This window comes from Diaphorina citri, unplaced genomic scaffold (genome assembly GCF_000475195.1).
Source record: "Diaphorina citri unplaced genomic scaffold, Diaci psyllid genome assembly version 1.1 scaffold464, whole genome shotgun sequence".
NCBI lineage: Eukaryota > Metazoa > Arthropoda > Insecta > Hemiptera > Psyllidae > Diaphorina > Diaphorina citri.
Genome location: NW_007377899.1, coordinates 153,875 through 171,642, shown reverse-complemented (window position 1 = coordinate 171,642; position 17,768 = coordinate 153,875). Strand labels below are relative to the sequence as shown.

Below are 17,768 nucleotides of genomic sequence, written 5' to 3'. Positions count from 1 at the left end.
GGTCCCTCCGCGGTCAAAAGTCCAGTAGCTACGATTTCCCGGTGGCATTGGGGAAGCCTATTGATTTTTGCGTTGAATGAGACCAATTGGGTCCCTCCGCGGTCAAAAGTCCAGTAGCTACGATTTTTTTCCCACGCAGTGACAAAAAATGTATGTAAATGATACCTTGTACTCATAATAATTTATTCATCTCCTGAATCGGTCAGCTGCTATAGCACATTAAATTTATCCATTTCCAATGGTTGGGGCCGTTGCTTAACTCCAGTGAACCATTGAAAATGGGTAAATTCAACATGCCATAGCAGCTGACTGATTCAGGAGATGAATAAATAATTATGACTACAAGGTATCATTTACCTACATATATTTGGTGGAATAAAAATCGTAGCTACCGGACTTTTGATCGTGGAGGGATTTTTTTTTTTTTTTTTTTTTTTTTTACCAATTTTTATGAAATGACCAGAACAGAAAGTTTAGTTAGGTTATAAATGTGGTTTTTTTTAAACTTTTTTGCTGATGATTTTCAGACGGGTTTTTGAACATAGCGGGAGTTTCGTTAGGTTTATATGAAACCCAAGGAAGCAGAAGCAGCAGCAGAAAATTATCAAAATTTGACGTTTTTCAAAGTTAAATATCTAAGGCTTAACCTGACCATTTTTTTTTTTTCTTTTAACTTGGTCTACTTTTGTGCCCCAGCACACACAGTTAATCCGTTTTCTTAAATCATTTGTAGTTTTTCCTGTACAACTACCTGAAAATGGCTACTTTCTCTGTGGCATATAATATCTCTCTCTACTAGCATGGTCAAACTTTCTTCACTTGGCGGGCGGAGTGCTACGGCGCTTCTTAATTCCCTGTATAGTTGAATCACTATCAAACAACAAAAAGCTCCAGGCATTCTCATTAATTGACATAGAACTCTTACCTTTCTGTACATCTGTATGCTGGTCTTTCTGAGCTATTAGTTTCTTGTTTAGGTGATTACATTCTTGTATAAGTCTAGCATTGTCTTGTTTGTATGGCTCAATACCAACTTCCAATTCACTGCATGTCTGTAGGGCAGAAACAGAAAATGATAGGTATAATTGTATAGCAATGAAATGGAAAAAGAAGTGAAATACCTATATTTTTTTTTTTTTTAATGTAGCTACTTACATATGTCATACATGCTGCCTTCTGCTTAGATATCCTTCAGCTTACCTCTAATGTTTTCTGAGAAAGTTCTTTGTAATGTTTCAAGCTCTGGGTTGTCTTAATCAAATCTCCTACCAAAGCTTTAACAAGGTAGAGCGAGTCAAATGAGAGGGCCTGATGATAGCCCAACTCATCTAGAGTGCTGCGAAGAGATTTGTAGATGCCTTCTGTTTCATACCCCATTCCGGGTGAAACACCAAACTTGAGGGACACTGACACTCCCCCCTAGGTCCCTAATATGACCTAGGTGACGATCCAGACACACGTAATACTCCTGACAATGAGTGCACCTTATTGTAATTGACAATTCTCAATTTCTCATGATTTTCATTTTATTTTCAAATATTTACTCATTTCTCAATATCTCAATGAGGCAGATGGGGCTCAACCACTTTTTTTTCTTCGCTGATAAAGGAAGTTCGAAACACGCTGATCTCAATAAAAATGCTTAAAATTTCATTTGAGGCTTCCTAAGAGATAAAGGAAGTTCGAAACACGCTGATCTCAATAAAAATGCTTAAAATTTCATTTGAGGCTTCCTAAGATGAGAAATCTTCGTTTGAAATTTTCGAATTTTGAAACGCACAAAATTTTCGCGGGCAGCCATTTTTTCGTGATGTAACGTCAGTTCATGCGAGGTCGGATGACGTCAGTTCAACGTTTAGATGATCGCTGATTGTAGACGGCGGGGGTGTGTTGAATTCAGAAGCAGGTCATTGTGAGTACGATTAATAGTTGATCAGGCAGCCAGGAGGCAGCCATTTTTTCGTGATGTGACGTCAGTTCATGCGAGGTCGGATGACGTCAGTTCAACGTTACAAGTCAGTGTATCTCTCCTTTTTTTTTTTTTTTTTTTTTTTTTTTTTTTTTTTTTTTTTAATGTTTTTATGAATCTTTTGAGTAGTGTTTCGAACTAATCTTAGAAGAGTTATTTCGAACTAATCTTTCTCAGATCCGCTTAGTTCCTGGTATTCTTTCTTTTCAGAGCGAAAAAATCCGCACCATAATCAAGGCTCGAGGAATAAGCTACCCGAACGTTACAATGGGAAAAACGTTCGCTGTGTTCCGAGTGGATCGGAAAAAGCATTTGATATCTCTAGTATCCATGATAGGTCTGTATATGAGCATTGTACCTATCTTATTAACATTGAATGGTATACAGAATGCCTGCGATTTCCGTTCCTTTTTCCCCTTGCAAGTCTTCCTTTCATGCACAATGATATTTCTAATCCCCGTGGGCGTATAATTACCTACTGCTTCATAACGTAGCTGTAATTATTATGAAATTACTTCTCTCTCTCTTTTTTTTTTTCATTTCAACAGATCGGCATTCATTTCGTTTACTTTCCTTTGTCCTACGGCTAGATGCTATAAACAGCACAATTTCCAACGAAGATAGAAAATGCATTTTTAATTTCGAAGAATTTATTATTATTATTTTTTTATCCCAACAGATCCCTCGCCGGATTGGATCGTAGGTGTGTCTGGACTAGAGTTGTGTCTTTCTAACTGCTCCTGGGTGACGTCGAAATCAGTTGACTTGTACCCATATGATGCAGGGACAGACAGCGGAAAAACCTACATTGTAAGTTCCATTCGATAGTTTCACAAATGCGATTTTATTTTTTACAAAATAAATTCATGCAAATCTGAAGTGTTCGAAACAATAAATCCTCGCAAAACTGAAGCGTGAATACGAAGAATACTCATAAAATCAAGCCATACCTACTAAACTAAAAGCTTATGAATTCGTTCACTCCAGCTTTCACAAATTTAATATCCACTTCAAATTGACGTTGTATGGTGTTATAGCAGTCGAACCTCAGCCCTTGAGAATACAAGTCAAACGCTTTACGCTTTACCTATGTGCTATCAGGGTTGTTCTGCAAGTTGTTGAAGTTTTAAAACTTTCCTTTGTTTTAGTCTCCAGATCAGCCAACCGTGCCTAGAGATGTCATTACCAGACTCAATAACACTTACCCTCCTGACTCACCCTTCTATGATCCCAATGGTAAGTAAGATTCTACGTCTCTACGATAATTGAGGAAAATTCAACTTTAACTCATTTTCCTTTGACGCTAAAACTTACCTACCTACCACTTGGAGGGGGAAATACATGCAAATTTTCGGGGTTGTTCGACCTCCTTTCCTAAAACAGAATTTTCTTTGATGTTTGCATTTTTCTTTTTAATAAATAAATAAATTGAGCAGAGTCACATACATTCTCACCCAATCAAGGTCGCTGAAGTGTTGGTAATATTTACTGAGTTTAAACCCAAGCAACCTTTCCCATTTCCTCAGGTCCTGAGATGAAACCTTTAGCAAGGCTGTATTTATCTCGTCAAAGGCTTTATGACAAAAGTTGCATGGAAGGCGACAACAAACATGACATGACCACAGGTATGTGTGAGACTTTGTGACCACAGGTATGTGTGATATTTGTTCACGAGGGAATTCGGAGAATAAACAGAAAGTTAGTTTCGAAATATCTAAATTACCCAGGATGTTTTCTCGACTACCTACACTTACAGAATTTCGTAAGAGAAATTTACTCGGAAATGTGGCCCTTTATAAACCTTGTACCGTTACTTTTTTTTTTTACGACGCGACGCTTGTACTGTTACAAACATTATTCCGATATTATGAACAATTCTGTAGAGGACATGTAGTTCCAATGCGAATTTCGTTTCGTTATGAACCTTATCCCGTTGTAAACCCTGCTCCAATCAGTTGCACCAACACCGGACTTTTTTCAACTAAAGTCCTGAACTAAAATCCTACGCCACGAGGAACTTACAGGAAGCTTTTAAATAAGTCTGAACTTTGTTTGAGGAAGTACCTACGTGCATTATTTTTGTGAAATGAGAAGTTCCTAGTATCCACTTTTAAATGGAAATTCATTTTCAAGTTCTTGTTGGCATTTTCTTTGCCAATTTCTTTTCTTACTATTTCCTACGATTTAAAATAAAGGAATACCTACGGGGGAAAACAGAATTATCTACCTACTGCACAAAAAGTTTCATCTTTCTACATGAATTACATTTTTTCATTCCTTTATAAACTTCTCACGTAGATCTTAATTCTTTCAGAGTTCTTCACTTTTTCTCCTTTGGTCTGTCTCTCCTTCTACATTCCATTTCTCCCCTTGCAAATTTATTTCTCATTTAGCTCTCATTCCTTTCCATGTCCATAGTTACATTCTTAGATATCTCTATAGAATTATGATATTTATGATTAACCATACTGAATATACCTTTTGAACTTTGGACTACCTAAAAGTAGGTAAGACTAAACACTAAACTTTATTTTAATCAATTTTGGGACGTTTTTCGGCCAATGTGCCAAATTTATAGGTAAGACTATACACCCGAAGGTAAGTAATGGATTTGACAGGGTAAAGTTTGATTGTTTCATAATACATTACTTTACTTTTTGTGTCTGGACTACCTACCAAACGCCATGTAGATGCTATTCTCCCAGTATAATCTGTAATTTTTTTTTTTTTTTTTTTTTTTTTTTTTTTTTTTTTTTTTTGCACGTCGCACCTGAGCTCATGGAAATGAAGTTTTGTGGTTTGATAATACATGCAGACACTTTTGATTGTGTAGGAAAAGATAACCGTTTTCCAAACAGCATCTTTACCAGACGAAGTGTTTACTCATATTTCTGTGAGTGGGTGTGAATTGAACAGACCGTGTTCTGAATGTGGAATAGCACTACACTCACACAAAAAAACTAAAAACTTCTTCGTGTGATGTTGATAGTCTATCGTCTTTTTCAATTTTTGGGTCTTGCATTTGATCACCAGTTGTTTGCTGTCAAATTGGAAACCTACATATTTTAATTCGAGTCACGAAGCGGAGTCCCCGTAAAGAATAATATGATATCATGGACCTAGTCTATAAATAGAGTCAGGATAGGGTATGTAGGTACGTACATAATAAGGCAATCAGTACTTTACAGGATTTTTTCCCATAATTATATTCATATTCAAGCAGAGAGTTCTTGTTTCATTCGCATTCGTAGTGGGCGAGCAAAATTAAATGATCCACTCCAAGTGCATTAGAAATATGAATTTAAAAATTGAAGTTCAAAAGGGAAGCTGCATAAAAAATTGTTCTGGGAATTAACCTGGAATGATCTGATTTAATTTTTTCCTTCTTTATTTTTTAGTCCGTCCTTCCTTTATTAAATTACAATAGTAATAATAAAAGGTATAGTGGACGGACTATTGTATTCACTTCGGTGTTGTCTGTCACTCTGTCTATCCCCATAGACATAGAAGGACTTATCCAAATCTGGTCGACCTATTATATTAAATTAAAGGTCTTTTTACCAGGAACACGAAATTGGTGGTGCAAATTTTGTCCAGAAAACCATAAAGCCAAAAAATCAAAAACAAAACTGGTTTTTGGGGGATTTTTTTCACATTTTTTAAATGGATGGGTGACTTAAAGTTAATTGAGTAATTGTGGGATTTTTTTTTTTCACATTTTCTCACACAAATGAGCTCTGATCTTGAAATTTGTCGCGACGACCTATGAACTCAAAGCGAGAAAGTTTTAGATAACACTTCAGTCGTTAATTTAAGACCGGTTTTAGCGTTACCTATGTTAAGCTACGCTGAGGAAGGCTAATAAATGGATGGGTGACTTAAACATTATATTGGGAATAAAGGGAGAACGGGCTGATTTTAAATCATTACATGAAAGTAAAATCAAAAAATCAAATCAAGAATGATAATAAACTGAATATTAAACAAATTATCATTACATGAAAGTAAAATCAAAAAATCAAATCAAGAATAATAATAAACTGAATATTAAACAAATTAGGTAGGTATACTTACATTAAAGTAAAATCAAAAAATCAAATCAAGAATGATAATAAACTGAATATTAAACAAATTAGGTAGGTACATAGGTACTGATTTTCTCCAATCACGATCGAATAAACTACGGACTAAAAAATTTCCGGAGGGACGGGCCCAGCTTGTTTAATACGCATTTTACCTATTTCTTGAAATATTGCGTACATATGTGTATTAAGTGCGCAATATTCATATATTATGTCTTTTTCATATCTTTTTTTAGGGGGCAGAATTGAATGCATGGGAAATAGGAAATGCATTCCCTTATCAGCAATGTGTTTTCATCGTGCATTTATTCGTATTAGAGAGTCAGAGATCTGAAACTTCGCATGATTTTTTTTTTTTTTTTTTTTTGGACGATGTTATTTTTCTCTTTTGAAGTTTGATATCAAAAGTATCTATTGAGAGAGATGGAAAAAGATTAGTGATTAATTACTTGATTAGGTGCCTGGAAAACATATATTATATCTGCATAATTACTATGAATTTTTCGATGTGTTTGATGGATTTCTTTTAGCATGGTCTCCAGTATTAATTAGAAGGATTGTTACTTTTGGTACCCACATTTTTGAGCGGCATTGGAATATTAATAAATTTATTAAGATGACAAAAAAAAATTGACTCTTGCATTCAAAACCTTGCATCGCAAATTGACATCGTATAGTGAGTGTACCTATAACAAACTCAATTGCTTTTGTTTTTAGTACAGAAAGACAGAAATCGTGCAAACTGTAACGCCGGACCCTAAAAAATGTAAATTTAGTGACTGGTCAAATTATTCACCCTGCTCACTGATCAATAATCAAAATTCTAGATACCGTCATCGATTATTATTACAAGGGAATTACGCAGATTGTGGTCCTAGTAAAATAGAAGAGTTCATACCGTGTGATACGTTAGACCCTGTTAGAACCACTTCGACAACTCCAAGAGGTAAACCTAGATCTATTTTGTTCAACTTCTGTGTGCATAATTATATTAATATAGCAAAAATCAAGAGTAATAATCCCTAGGAATTAGGTGCATTATAAATATTATTAAGAGACATACATAATGGTAATGTTTAATTTACAAGCAGGGAGAAAATATCATTTTGATAAAGAAGAAATTATAAAGTACATAGACTGTAAATTTATGTATTACTTCATCTTCCTTTGAAAATTCCAATTCATATATTTTAGCTTTCTTTTCATACCGAATGGCAGACACGCGTTAGGTATATTATTCTGGGTATTTGCATAACTTACACGTGTAGTGTTATGTTTTCCATGTGCGTTTTATTAGCTGAGATTTCTAAACAAACGAGGTATAATATGTACCACCCTTCAGACTGCCTTACCTGATCCTGCTGGGTACTCACACCATTTTTCTTACCAGAAAATCCGTACGTGTGGACGTAAAATTGTGTGAGATATCCGTACCGAGGAAAACTGTGCGATTTATCCTGTGATCTCATCGTGTAAAAATCCTTGACTTTCTGTAGTTGATACACAAATTTCCAGAGCATTTAACAGACTTAAACTACCTAGGATTAATCCCGATTTTACTCCACAGCAACACCAGACACTGCATCCTTTAGGTATACTTTATAGAAAGTCCTGGAGGAATAGCTTCGGCCCACCTACTACAAACACCTATGAAGTTTTCAACCCATTCGCTGAACTACAGTGTTTTCGTATTTTAGAATTAATCTCCCAATAATTTGCTTATATTTATTTTCTAATATTTTGTACTTTATCAAAATTAACTGACATTTCAGCCGTAGGTAAAGTGTAAACTGCAAAATAAATACCTCCCAGCGAGGGAGGGTTAGGTTTACTAATGGTAACTTGGGTACTAGTAAATTTACTATGTAAATAGAATTTAGGTACACATTATTTAGTAAACACTATTTACAAATTATTCACTATGTAAACATTCACTCTTAAGTAAACTTCTGAAGCTATAATTTCTTTTTCATGTCTGCTAAATATTCAAAGAATTACTAAGAAGGAAAAGAGGTAGGTAGAAGGAAATATTTCTATACCTACTTATAAGATGATGGAAGTTTCCCATTGAGATGATCTAGCTGAATTAAAGAAGCAATTTTTGAACAAGATTGAGTCGCTTACTTCAACTCTTCTTTGATATTGAATCTTTAGATTCAAAACAGAGTGGATAGAGCTTTTTGCTCTCAGTTCTATGAGGTTACAAATTTCCAGAGCATTTAACAGACTTAAACTACCTAGGATTAATCCCGATTTTACTCCACAGCAACACCAGACACTGCATCCTTTAGGTATACTTTATAGAAAGTCCTGGAGGAATAGCTTCGGCCCACCTACTACAAACACCTATGAAGTTTTCAACCCATTCGCTGAACTACAGTGTTTTCGTATTTTAGAATTAATCTCCCAATAATTTGCTTATATTTATTTTCTAATATTTTGTACTTTATCAAAATTAACTGACATTTCAGCCGTAGGTAAAGTGTAACCTGTAATGGTATGAAGGAGGTATGAATTTTCAACTTCAACACCCTGACTACCAAAGCATATTCGATGGTGTCTACCCACAAAAACCATCTCTCTCTCTTTATTTTCTTTTTCTTCTTCTTCTTCTTCTTCTTCTTCTTCTTCTTCTTCTTCTTCTCTCGGAAAAAGTAACTTTAAAAGGTCGAAAATTCAATTTTTAATTGCCGTTCTAATGAAAAAGTTCGAGGAGTTGTGATGTCAGATTTCACGTCAAAATGCGCAGAAACGCTTGGGTAAAGTGTAACCTGTAATGGTATGAAGGAGGTATGAATTTTCAACTTCAACACCCTGACTACCAAAGCATATTCGATGGTGTCTACCCACAAAAACCATCTCTCTCTCTTTATTTTCTTTTTCTTCTTCTTCTTCTTCTTCTTCTTCTTCTTCTTCTTCTTCTTCTTCTTCTTCTTCTTCTTCTCTTCTTCTCTCTCTCTCTCTCTCTCTCTCTCTCTATAATGTGGACGTTTCCCTTGGTGAGCTTAATTATTTTTAGTTTTTAGTTTTTTTCTGGTTGATAAACCTCTTAATGTTGGTTTCAGCAACTCCGACCACCGATGTGCCTGGTGAGACCACAACCATTGTGCCAACCAATGGAGATCCATCCAAGGTACTGACTTCTCAATCGTTGGTTAACGAGAGTGCCGTAAGTAACTTTTATTCTGAAGTTAATTAATTAATAGTTAATAAAGAAAAATGGACCAAGTGCGTCAGCCAGTTATCAGCGTGGATAAAGACCAAAGTTGAAATAGCAATAATACGGGCAGTGTCCCTGAGGCTGCGAGGGAGCCGTTACAAGACCAGAAGCTTAAACTTGGAAGATGGGGCAGGGGTTCCTTAATGTGTTGATGTTGTTTTCTGGTGATGTTTTTTTTATGCTTAGATGGTTTAAAAAAATAGTTAATAAATAAGAGAAAAATGATTTATATTATTTATTTATATTTTGGTGATAGTGATGGATATAATAATACCTAGTGATTATATTCGATAATGGGACTAAAGAGTGTCTCAAGTTACCCTGATAGTAGGCTGGTCCTTATTTATTAGATATTATTGTGTTCAAGTTCTCAACTAAAAAGTACTGATGACAAAATGCCATACCGTGGCTGGGATTGAACCCGCGCCCTCTTTTTGTTTCTTCGCATAAAAGAACTCAGCAAGTCCCACAAAGCCAAGATTTAAGTCGTCCTTAAGTCATTAGGAAAGCTCTTGAGGCCAGAAAAGCTGTCGTTCTATGCTTTCAGCGCCTTTCACCCTTTCTTCCTGTTCAGGTACTTTAATAATTTATGTTCTCCGCTCATTCTTCACTTAATTCTTTACTTTTTATCCAGACGTGCTTCATTTGAAGGTTGTTTCCGAGTCTTAATTTATGAAATTCCCGTGTTCACGTGTTGAGAGTAATATGAGTTGGTTGGCCTAGTTATCTAGTTAATACTAGAGAGGAAAATACAACTGATTTCTTCTCATTTATTTTCAGCCTATTGACTGCGTCGTGGGATCCTGGAGCAATTGGTCCCCCTGCCCTTCCACCTGTGTCCCCAATGCGAAGAAAATGAGAACTCGTCCTGTTCTGGTAAAAAAACAATAATTAATTAATAAGTACCTACCACTTGTATGTTTTTAGTTTCTCGAGAAAAAGGGAAACTTTAAAGCTCCGTTTGCCATTTGATCACAGATTGGAAAAACTTTCGACTAAGAATAAATGTATGGTGAAGATTTATTTTTAGTTCAAACATTGAAGCAATCATTTTCCAAGTATCTGCCCTGTAGAGATGTGAATATGAAAATGAATGTTCGTCGTGAAACGAACAGATATAAAATGAGAGGACTATGTATCTATAAAAAGAAAGCTGTGAATATTTATTTTTTTCTGATCAACCCTGGGGCCTGTGGGTGGTACTGGTACCTATCAGATTCAACCTTCCAAAAGTGGTAGGGTTAGGGCCGGGAATCGAAGCCTAAGGTAAGCTAAAATCAATTATACCAAAAGAAGATAAAAAGAAACTTTAGCATTAAACCAATTAAAACTTTTATTGTACTTCTACCTCATAAAACCTTTTTTTTTTTATTCCAGACGGAACCAAGGAATGGAGGAAAGCCCTGTCCTAGAATTCGCAAAGAAAAACCTTGCATGAAAAACTGCGGTAAGAATGAATAAATGTCGCGTAATTAGATAATTAGCTATCTTAATTAGGCGTTACACTCTTTTTTAATCCGATCATAAAATTGTCAAAGAAAAAGGGAAAAAATGTCGCATGAGATAGGCAGTAAAAATTCACAATAATTTTCTTCTTCCGTCCTTTTGTCTGTATGATTATTATTTTGCTTCGCTTTTATATTTCAAAAGAACTAATTATTTATTCAAAGGAACGTTCCATTCGAAAATATTTCAAACAAATTAAACTTTTTTTTTTACCTCATTTTTTTGCGAAATGGCAGATATACCTACCTTTACTAGTAAGATAAGTTTCAAAGTGATGACGTCACCGAATCTTTTGTGTAAATTTCCTATTCCGTAACTAGGGCCTTGTGTGGCGTGACGTCATTAAAATGAGTAGGTAGTGTAAACAAATACCACTGTTGTTAATAAATTTATAATGATAATAACAGAAAGTAAATAAAAATTCATTAATATTAGTAAGTAATAGGTGTCTATGTAAAAATAAAAGAATAAAAATAATTGAGATGAATAAATAGGTAAATAAATTGAAAAATGATACGACCGAAGTGAATTCTAAGTTTTAGCTCGACCATTGTTTCTTCAGTTTATCTTGGTAAAATAATTTAATAAAACCCAGCTAAAGTTACCTCTGAAGCCTGAGGGACATTGACAATCTACAAAATACAGTCACGTGAATTATCTCAAATTCAAAACAAAAGTCCTGCAAAATCTTTCGAGACTGTAAATTAAAACGTTTTATACCGAGGCTCACATTACAAAGCCCCCGGCACTCAATAATAATCACAGCGCTTGAAAGAAGCAAAATTTACAAAGCTCAAATTTAAAGGTCTTTGAATAAAATATTTTAAGGTTTCTTGAATAGAGGCGGGTTTTTGTTTTCATCGCTTTGACCTATGATTTCACTGCCCTCCTGTTGCAAAAGACGTTAGGCGAAAATTTTACTTTTTATTACTACTTTTTATTAACTTTTTATTATGTCTCTCCTCTATTCTCCTAATAATTTCAATAGTTGTCTGATTAGCCTCGTGGTAGCCAGCCGAGGTGAATGTCTGAATCTTGGAGCTTTATTTATAGTGTGGTCAAAATATAAAAAAAGGAAAATTTTGGTCAGAAAATTTCTGCCCCGGCCAGGATCCGAATCCAATATTTGCGGACTGAGAGTTAGTGCTCGTAATTCGTAACTACTCAGCCACAGAGGTTGGCCACAATGGGTTATTATTTCTGCCAATAAATTTAATTGATTAATATTTTCTTCTCCAATATCAGATTGCGTCTATTCAAAATGGTCTGCCTGGACTGCCTGTACTTCCAAATGTGGCCCGAACTCCATCAAGCAAAGGACGAGAACCGTTCTGAGAACGAATGGAAATGCATCTTGTAACGATAGGCTGGAAACTGCCCCTTGTTCTCTTCTCCCTTGTGAGGATGAAAATAAATGAAATTCTCCTCCCTACAAACCCTTCGTTAAACATTTCACCAAAATAATTATTAACAACACACAAAAAAGAGATTAAAAAGATACCTAATCCCCCAATGGGTCAGTTGTATAAAAATCTACATTTCTTTGAATGAATACAGAAGTATCGTTCCTTCCGTTTAGGAATTCAGAAGGATTCATACTCAGAAATAATACGATGTATGATGTATGAATAATATTAAAAAAAAAAAAAAAAATGGACCGATTGCAATACTTTCATTACTAGTATAGCTCCGCTATACTCTAGTAATAGAAAGTAATATGCTGAAATACCTCGATATTTGGGGACTGACATAGGACATAGCTAATTGGAATTCCAAGTTGCATGCGCCCATAGTTAGGAGAGAATCAGTTTTTACAGGGAACAAAATCGGTTTGTCTTGAATCGGGTTTCATATCCGGGAACCTTTTTGTCTAAAAATAGTCATGATCTCATTGATTTCTTTCCACGAATATTTTCATAATCATACCACCAACTTGCACTTGTATGGAAGTCATGCCATTTTCAATCCCAAATGGCTACAATTTTAGAAGAGTTTTGCTAGTTGTGTTAATTTACAAGATATTTAGACTGCGGTTATGAAACTACTCGCGTAAGCAATCAAGGCTATTAATGTCATTTCTTCTTTACTCGCGTATGTTAGCGCGCGTGTTGGTATAAGCCACCATTGCTACCGTGGGAAAATGACATGAGTTTTTAAGTTTTGAACGCATTCCACGAACGTTTTGATAAAAAATCTCAAGAGCACCAGTACAAGAAGAAGCAGAAAAAGTAGCGGATGTAGAAGCAGAAGAAGAAGAAGAAGAAGAAGAGGCAGGAACAGCAGCGGACGAACATTAACATTGGTTTTCCATTTAGAACAGGCACATGAATGAGTCATTGTCATCCTTCTTCTTCGTCGTCGTCCTTTTCCTCCTCTTTCGTCTTCTTCTTCCTCTTTTCCTCTTTCTTCTTCTTCCTCTCTTCTTTCTTCGTCCTCCTTCTCTCTCGTCTTCTTCTTCTTCTTCTTCTTCTCTCTCGTCTTCTTCTTCTTCTCCTCCTCCTTCTTCTTCTCCTCCTTCTCCTCCTCCTTCTCTTTCCCCCTTCTTTCCTCTTCTTCTTTGTAAGAAGAGACACTTGTATGTCAATTTAGGTTGACCTTTATGGCATGGTCAAATACATTTGGACGAACATGCCTACCTATATCAAGATTTAGAACCAAGAACAGGATCCTAATTATGGACCAACTACCTATATTCTTCTTCTTATGGTACCCCTGGGGTGTCTACTCGTTCCGAGTTAACTGCCGCTCTGAACAGCTCGCTGGTGGTTTTTCCAAGCCTCTAAGCCTTTTTTAAGCCACGGAATAAACTAGGCATAAACTATGTAGGCATTTCAGTATTTGTAAACATTAAATACCGAAAGCGGAAAAAAACAGATAAACAAATAGGTAGGCATAAATTTCTCTTTCCCATTGAGAACTTTTAAATGCCACTACGGAACTACCGTTCCTGGTGCAAATTTTTTTTATAGATAACAGAAACTGCATAAATTTGTTTCGGATACGATTACTAACGTCATTTGAAATGTATAAATTTGCTTTCCCGCAAATTCCTGCTTGACTTCTGTGAAGCTTTTTTTTTCCAACGGAAAAATTATAAAAGTAGTGGCGTCGAATGTGGCCTATAAAGGAATTTTAATTGTGTTAAGCATAAATGCTTGTCACAAATGTCGTTCCCCGCTTAATGCACTACGCAAATTTTTTTGACTTGACTTGGACTCGAACCACCAACCTCCAGATCCAAAGTCCACCACGCTAACCACTGCACCACTGAGGTTGGTAATGTGGCCTATAAAAAGGGAGGATTGGATAGAAAATGTAATCATAATTACGTAGCTACATAATAATTTTAGAAATTTTGGTGCTCTTGACACATCCACCATCCTAGTTTGTTTGTTTGTATTTGTATACTTGACCTGTACTTAACAGCTCTGTGTTGAAAAGCACCAAATAACTAAAAATTACAATTACAATTTAGTCTTTCTATCTCTCTCTCCTTCGGGTTCCTCCCTGTTTTCCTACATTGATTGATTGATTGATTGATCGATTGATTAACAAATCAACGGGTAAAACCCATGTATATATATGTAAATATATGTATATACATTGGAAAATTTGGTAATTTTGGCACATCCACTAGTAAATCCTTCTTTTTCATCTTCTATAGATAAATAATCCAGATACTATATAATACACTTGTCTTTTTGAACGCTTGAACTTATGGTAAAACTACCAATAAGAGCCCATCTTTGGGAAGATTCAACTGAGCATAGCGCATCGAGCAGGCAGAATGCCTGCTCGGTGCGGAGCGAGAATGCGAGCAGGTAGAATGCTATTGCCACTTGGCGAAAGCTAAAGCCGCTAAAACAACAACAACAACAACAACAACAACAACAACAACAACAACAACAGCAGGTAGAAGGAAGCGACGAATTCAGACCGCATAAACCTCAATCAAAAGTTTTGGTTCTAATTATTATTTTTACTTAGCATAACACCAAACTTGTTTTAGCTGCACCTACTTTCTAGCTCGATCTTCATTTGGTTCCGTTTAGAATTTTAATAACCGTTCATAATATTGTGAGAATAAAACACAGCTATTGCCATTAATAGAAAGAAGCGATTTCATAAATGATTGTTTTTAATTCCATTTATTTACTACCATTATTATTGTTTTAAATTTAAGTCTTTTTTCGCTGAGCGAATTTCAGAAACTACCTATTCAAGGTTGAAAATAAAGCTGAGTACCCTATTACCCTATTAATTTGTTATTATTTTGTGTTTTGGATTTCAATTTTTATAGTCCGTGGTTTCATGAGATAATAAATTGTTCTTTGTTCATCAGGCTCAAATTTAATTTAATGTACGTAGAGATTCTACTTATTTAAAAGCTGGTATGAAATCGCTTCTTTCTATTAATGGCAATAGCTGTGTTTTATTCTCACAATATTATGAACGGTTATTAAAATTCTAAACGGAACCACAAAATTACTTTACTACCTATCTACCTAAGTAAGTACTTCAAGTATTCATATTAACATAAATCAGAAATAGGACCAGATGAGAAATAATTGTTTGAAAAAACTGAATTTCAATCGGATAAGGGTACATTTACCCAGACATAAAGATGAATTAAACGGAACCACAAAATTACTTTACTACCTATCTACCTAAGTAAGTACTTCAAGTATTCATATTAACATAAATCAGAAATATTTTTTTCTATTACTTTTTTCTCTATTGTGTGATCACTACATAAACGATGTTTAAAATTAGTACTGCGAATACGGATATTTTTATACTAACGTGGAAAACTCGTATATCTTTTTCTCTTCTTTTTTTTTCGAAGAAATGAAAAACTGAAAATGTTATTTGTATTGTACCTACTACCTACTTAATAGTAGAAAATGTGTCACATTGTGTACCTACCCTCTGTACCGTACGCTCAAAAATGTGGAAGTTTTCTCTACATTTTCTCTTCTCTCTGAGGAAAAAGTTTACATTTTTGATGTTCAAATAGCTTTCTTGAACCAAGCGATGTAGAATATTTCAAAGCAAAATGAAATATGTCAGAAAAGTTTAGAAAGACCTGTGTCTGATGGCGTTTGATGTGTATAACTTTGGAAGCTTCACAAGATTAGATGCAGAATCTTTTAGTCGGGGAATATGTTGATGTCTCGAGTATTTATGTCGCCGCGGGACACCCTGTATAGAGTATACAGATATAACATACAGGGTGGGATAAAAATAGTATTTTTATTTTCTTCTCTTGAAGTGTGGTTGGACGGTGAATAAAAAAGGTGTTTTATGAAAGTTCATCTATATGCTTTCTTATAACTGCAATTCCAATTTTCCATCGAACAATAAAGATAAGCAAAGTCGAGTGAGGTTGTCGTCTGGAGAAAGTAACCAACTGTAAATCGAGGTGAATTTAGCTTCTTGAGGACGACTTTGTATGTTCATTTTGATCCCAAATAGAGAATCATGAATTTTTTTTTGTCATGTTGACGATTTACCGGTATTTTTTAAATCGATTTATCTCGGTATCTAGAAGTCGTAGAAGAAAAAGAAAAAATCCGTTGGTCCTCATTTTCCTGCTCTATGACTTTGAAACATCAGCCAAGTAAGCTCAACTGATCTATTCGTCGCTTCCCTCTATCGTCCGTCGCTTTCCTTTACGTGCTCTCAGCACTATCCACTATGCTCTCTACTCTACTCTGTTTTTAGCCTAAGATATGGACTTTTTAAAGGTAAATCTTCGAGAACTTAGAACTCTTTTTATTCGTTCAAGTACACCTCACACCCTAATAGTATGACTTCAATCGGAGACCAGTATCTAATTACGAATTTCATTTTACTATCCTCAGTTCATGGATATCGTATTCAAGTTCCTGATACTATATCAATGATTGTATGTTTCTCATCAATGAACGACTGAATGGAACACGACAAGAGAAAATCTGAACTTCAGGGAAATGCACTCGTAATAACGCTGTTATTCGCTGAATTTTATCATCCGCATTCCAACACACCCGAATGTTTATTGACACTTTGGAGTATTTTCTTAGTGGTCTTGTTACTATAATTTTTTACGCAATATACCTTGTTTATCCTGCCCGAATAGGACTGAAAAGTCCCTTTACCCCAGCAGTCTAAACAAGGTCTCGTATATTTGATGGGTCAGACTTTCAATTGGGTCTGACTGGTAGGGACAACAGATGGGACAGACTGGTAGAGGAATTCTGTCAGACTTTCAAAGCCTTTTTTTTTCAGCAAGGATATGAAATTTCCAATGGTTTTGGTAAGGAGATAACCAGAAAATTTTGAAATCTCAATCTTCTGCGACCATTTACCAAAATGTCCCAGGACTAATGAGTCTTCCTATAGATTCTCTTTAGTTTAATATTTTAACTTTTGTGCTTCGTAAACATGGTACTGGTTGACATAAAAGGGTCAAAATAAAAGCTAATCTTTATCTCCTATGCAAGATTTTATACGTCGAGATGAATATGCAAGAGAATTTCGTCAATGTTAAATTTGAAAGGGTTACATATTTCATATCAAAAAATACTTACTCTCTTTTTCATCATTGTATCATACTCCTATAGTCTGCTCTATTTCTTTCTTTCCTTTTTTTGTATTCTTTACTATCTCTCTTTTTTTTTATGCATATCGTAAACATAAAAGCATAACGAAGGCTCGTGCTCTTCACAGAACCTAATGTGTAAGCTTTTCATTTTCCCACGCCATTCTGTCTTCCTCAGAAAGTTCTCCTCTGCTCTCTAATTTTTTTTAGTGAAATAATGTGCTGAAAAATAAGAATAGTTAAATATTTTACACTTTGAATCTTGAAAAACAACAACATGACCCCTTCACCCAGTGAATTGCAAAAGATGTGAAAATCAATGGACCAGAGTGAGATGGAAAACTAGTTGCGCCAGCGCGGCACGCCCTGTGATACGAGTGTGAGAGAGATGGAGATATGAGAAGCATC

General features: G+C 35.2%; 2 protein-coding genes across 2 annotated transcripts; one reads left to right on the top strand and one right to left on the bottom strand.

The window, feature by feature from the left end:
* Nucleotides 1-664: 664 nt before the first annotated feature.
* LOC108252386 (centrosomal protein of 135 kDa) lies at nt 665-1,617 on the bottom strand. The gene is made up of 2 exons (XM_017444032.2): nt 1,201-1,617; nt 665-1,052 (listed from the first exon to the last, which is right to left on the bottom strand). The coding sequence occupies exons 1-2, from the start codon at nt 1,375-1,377 to the stop codon at nt 816-818; spliced, it is 414 nt and encodes a 137-aa protein (XP_017299521.1). The 5' UTR covers nt 1,378-1,617; the 3' UTR covers nt 665-815.
* Nucleotides 1,618-2,181: 564 nt separating this feature from the next.
* LOC103509077 (spondin-1-like) lies at nt 2,182-12,808 on the top strand. The gene is made up of 8 exons (XM_008473666.2): nt 2,182-2,306; nt 2,649-2,779; nt 3,118-3,205; nt 3,496-3,594; nt 9,117-9,220; nt 10,052-10,147; nt 10,649-10,718; nt 12,023-12,808. Exons 1-8 carry the CDS (start codon nt 2,237-2,239, stop codon nt 12,193-12,195), a joined length of 831 nt encoding a protein of 276 aa, XP_008471888.1. The 5' UTR covers nt 2,182-2,236; the 3' UTR covers nt 12,196-12,808.
* Nucleotides 12,809-17,768: the final 4,960 nt, after the last annotated feature.

Excerpts from the sequence above, each read along its gene's own strand:
- LOC108252386 (XM_017444032.2), bottom strand. The coding sequence starts at position 1,377 with ATGGGGTATGAAACAGAAGGCATCTACAAATCTCTTCGCAGCACTCTA. Across the intron at positions 1,053-1,200 it reads TTTCTCAGAAAACATTAGAG|ACATGCAGTGAATTGGAAGT; the intron begins GTAAGCTGAAGG and ends TCTGCCCTACAG.
- LOC103509077 (XM_008473666.2), top strand. The coding sequence starts at position 2,237 with ATGGGAAAAACGTTCGCTGTGTTCCGAGTGGATCGGAAAAAGCATTTG. Across the intron at positions 2,307-2,648 it reads ATCTCTAGTATCCATGATAG|ATCCCTCGCCGGATTGGATC; the intron begins GTCTGTATATGA and ends TTATCCCAACAG. Across the intron at positions 10,148-10,648 it reads TGAGAACTCGTCCTGTTCTG|ACGGAACCAAGGAATGGAGG; the intron begins GTAAAAAAACAA and ends TTTTTATTCCAG.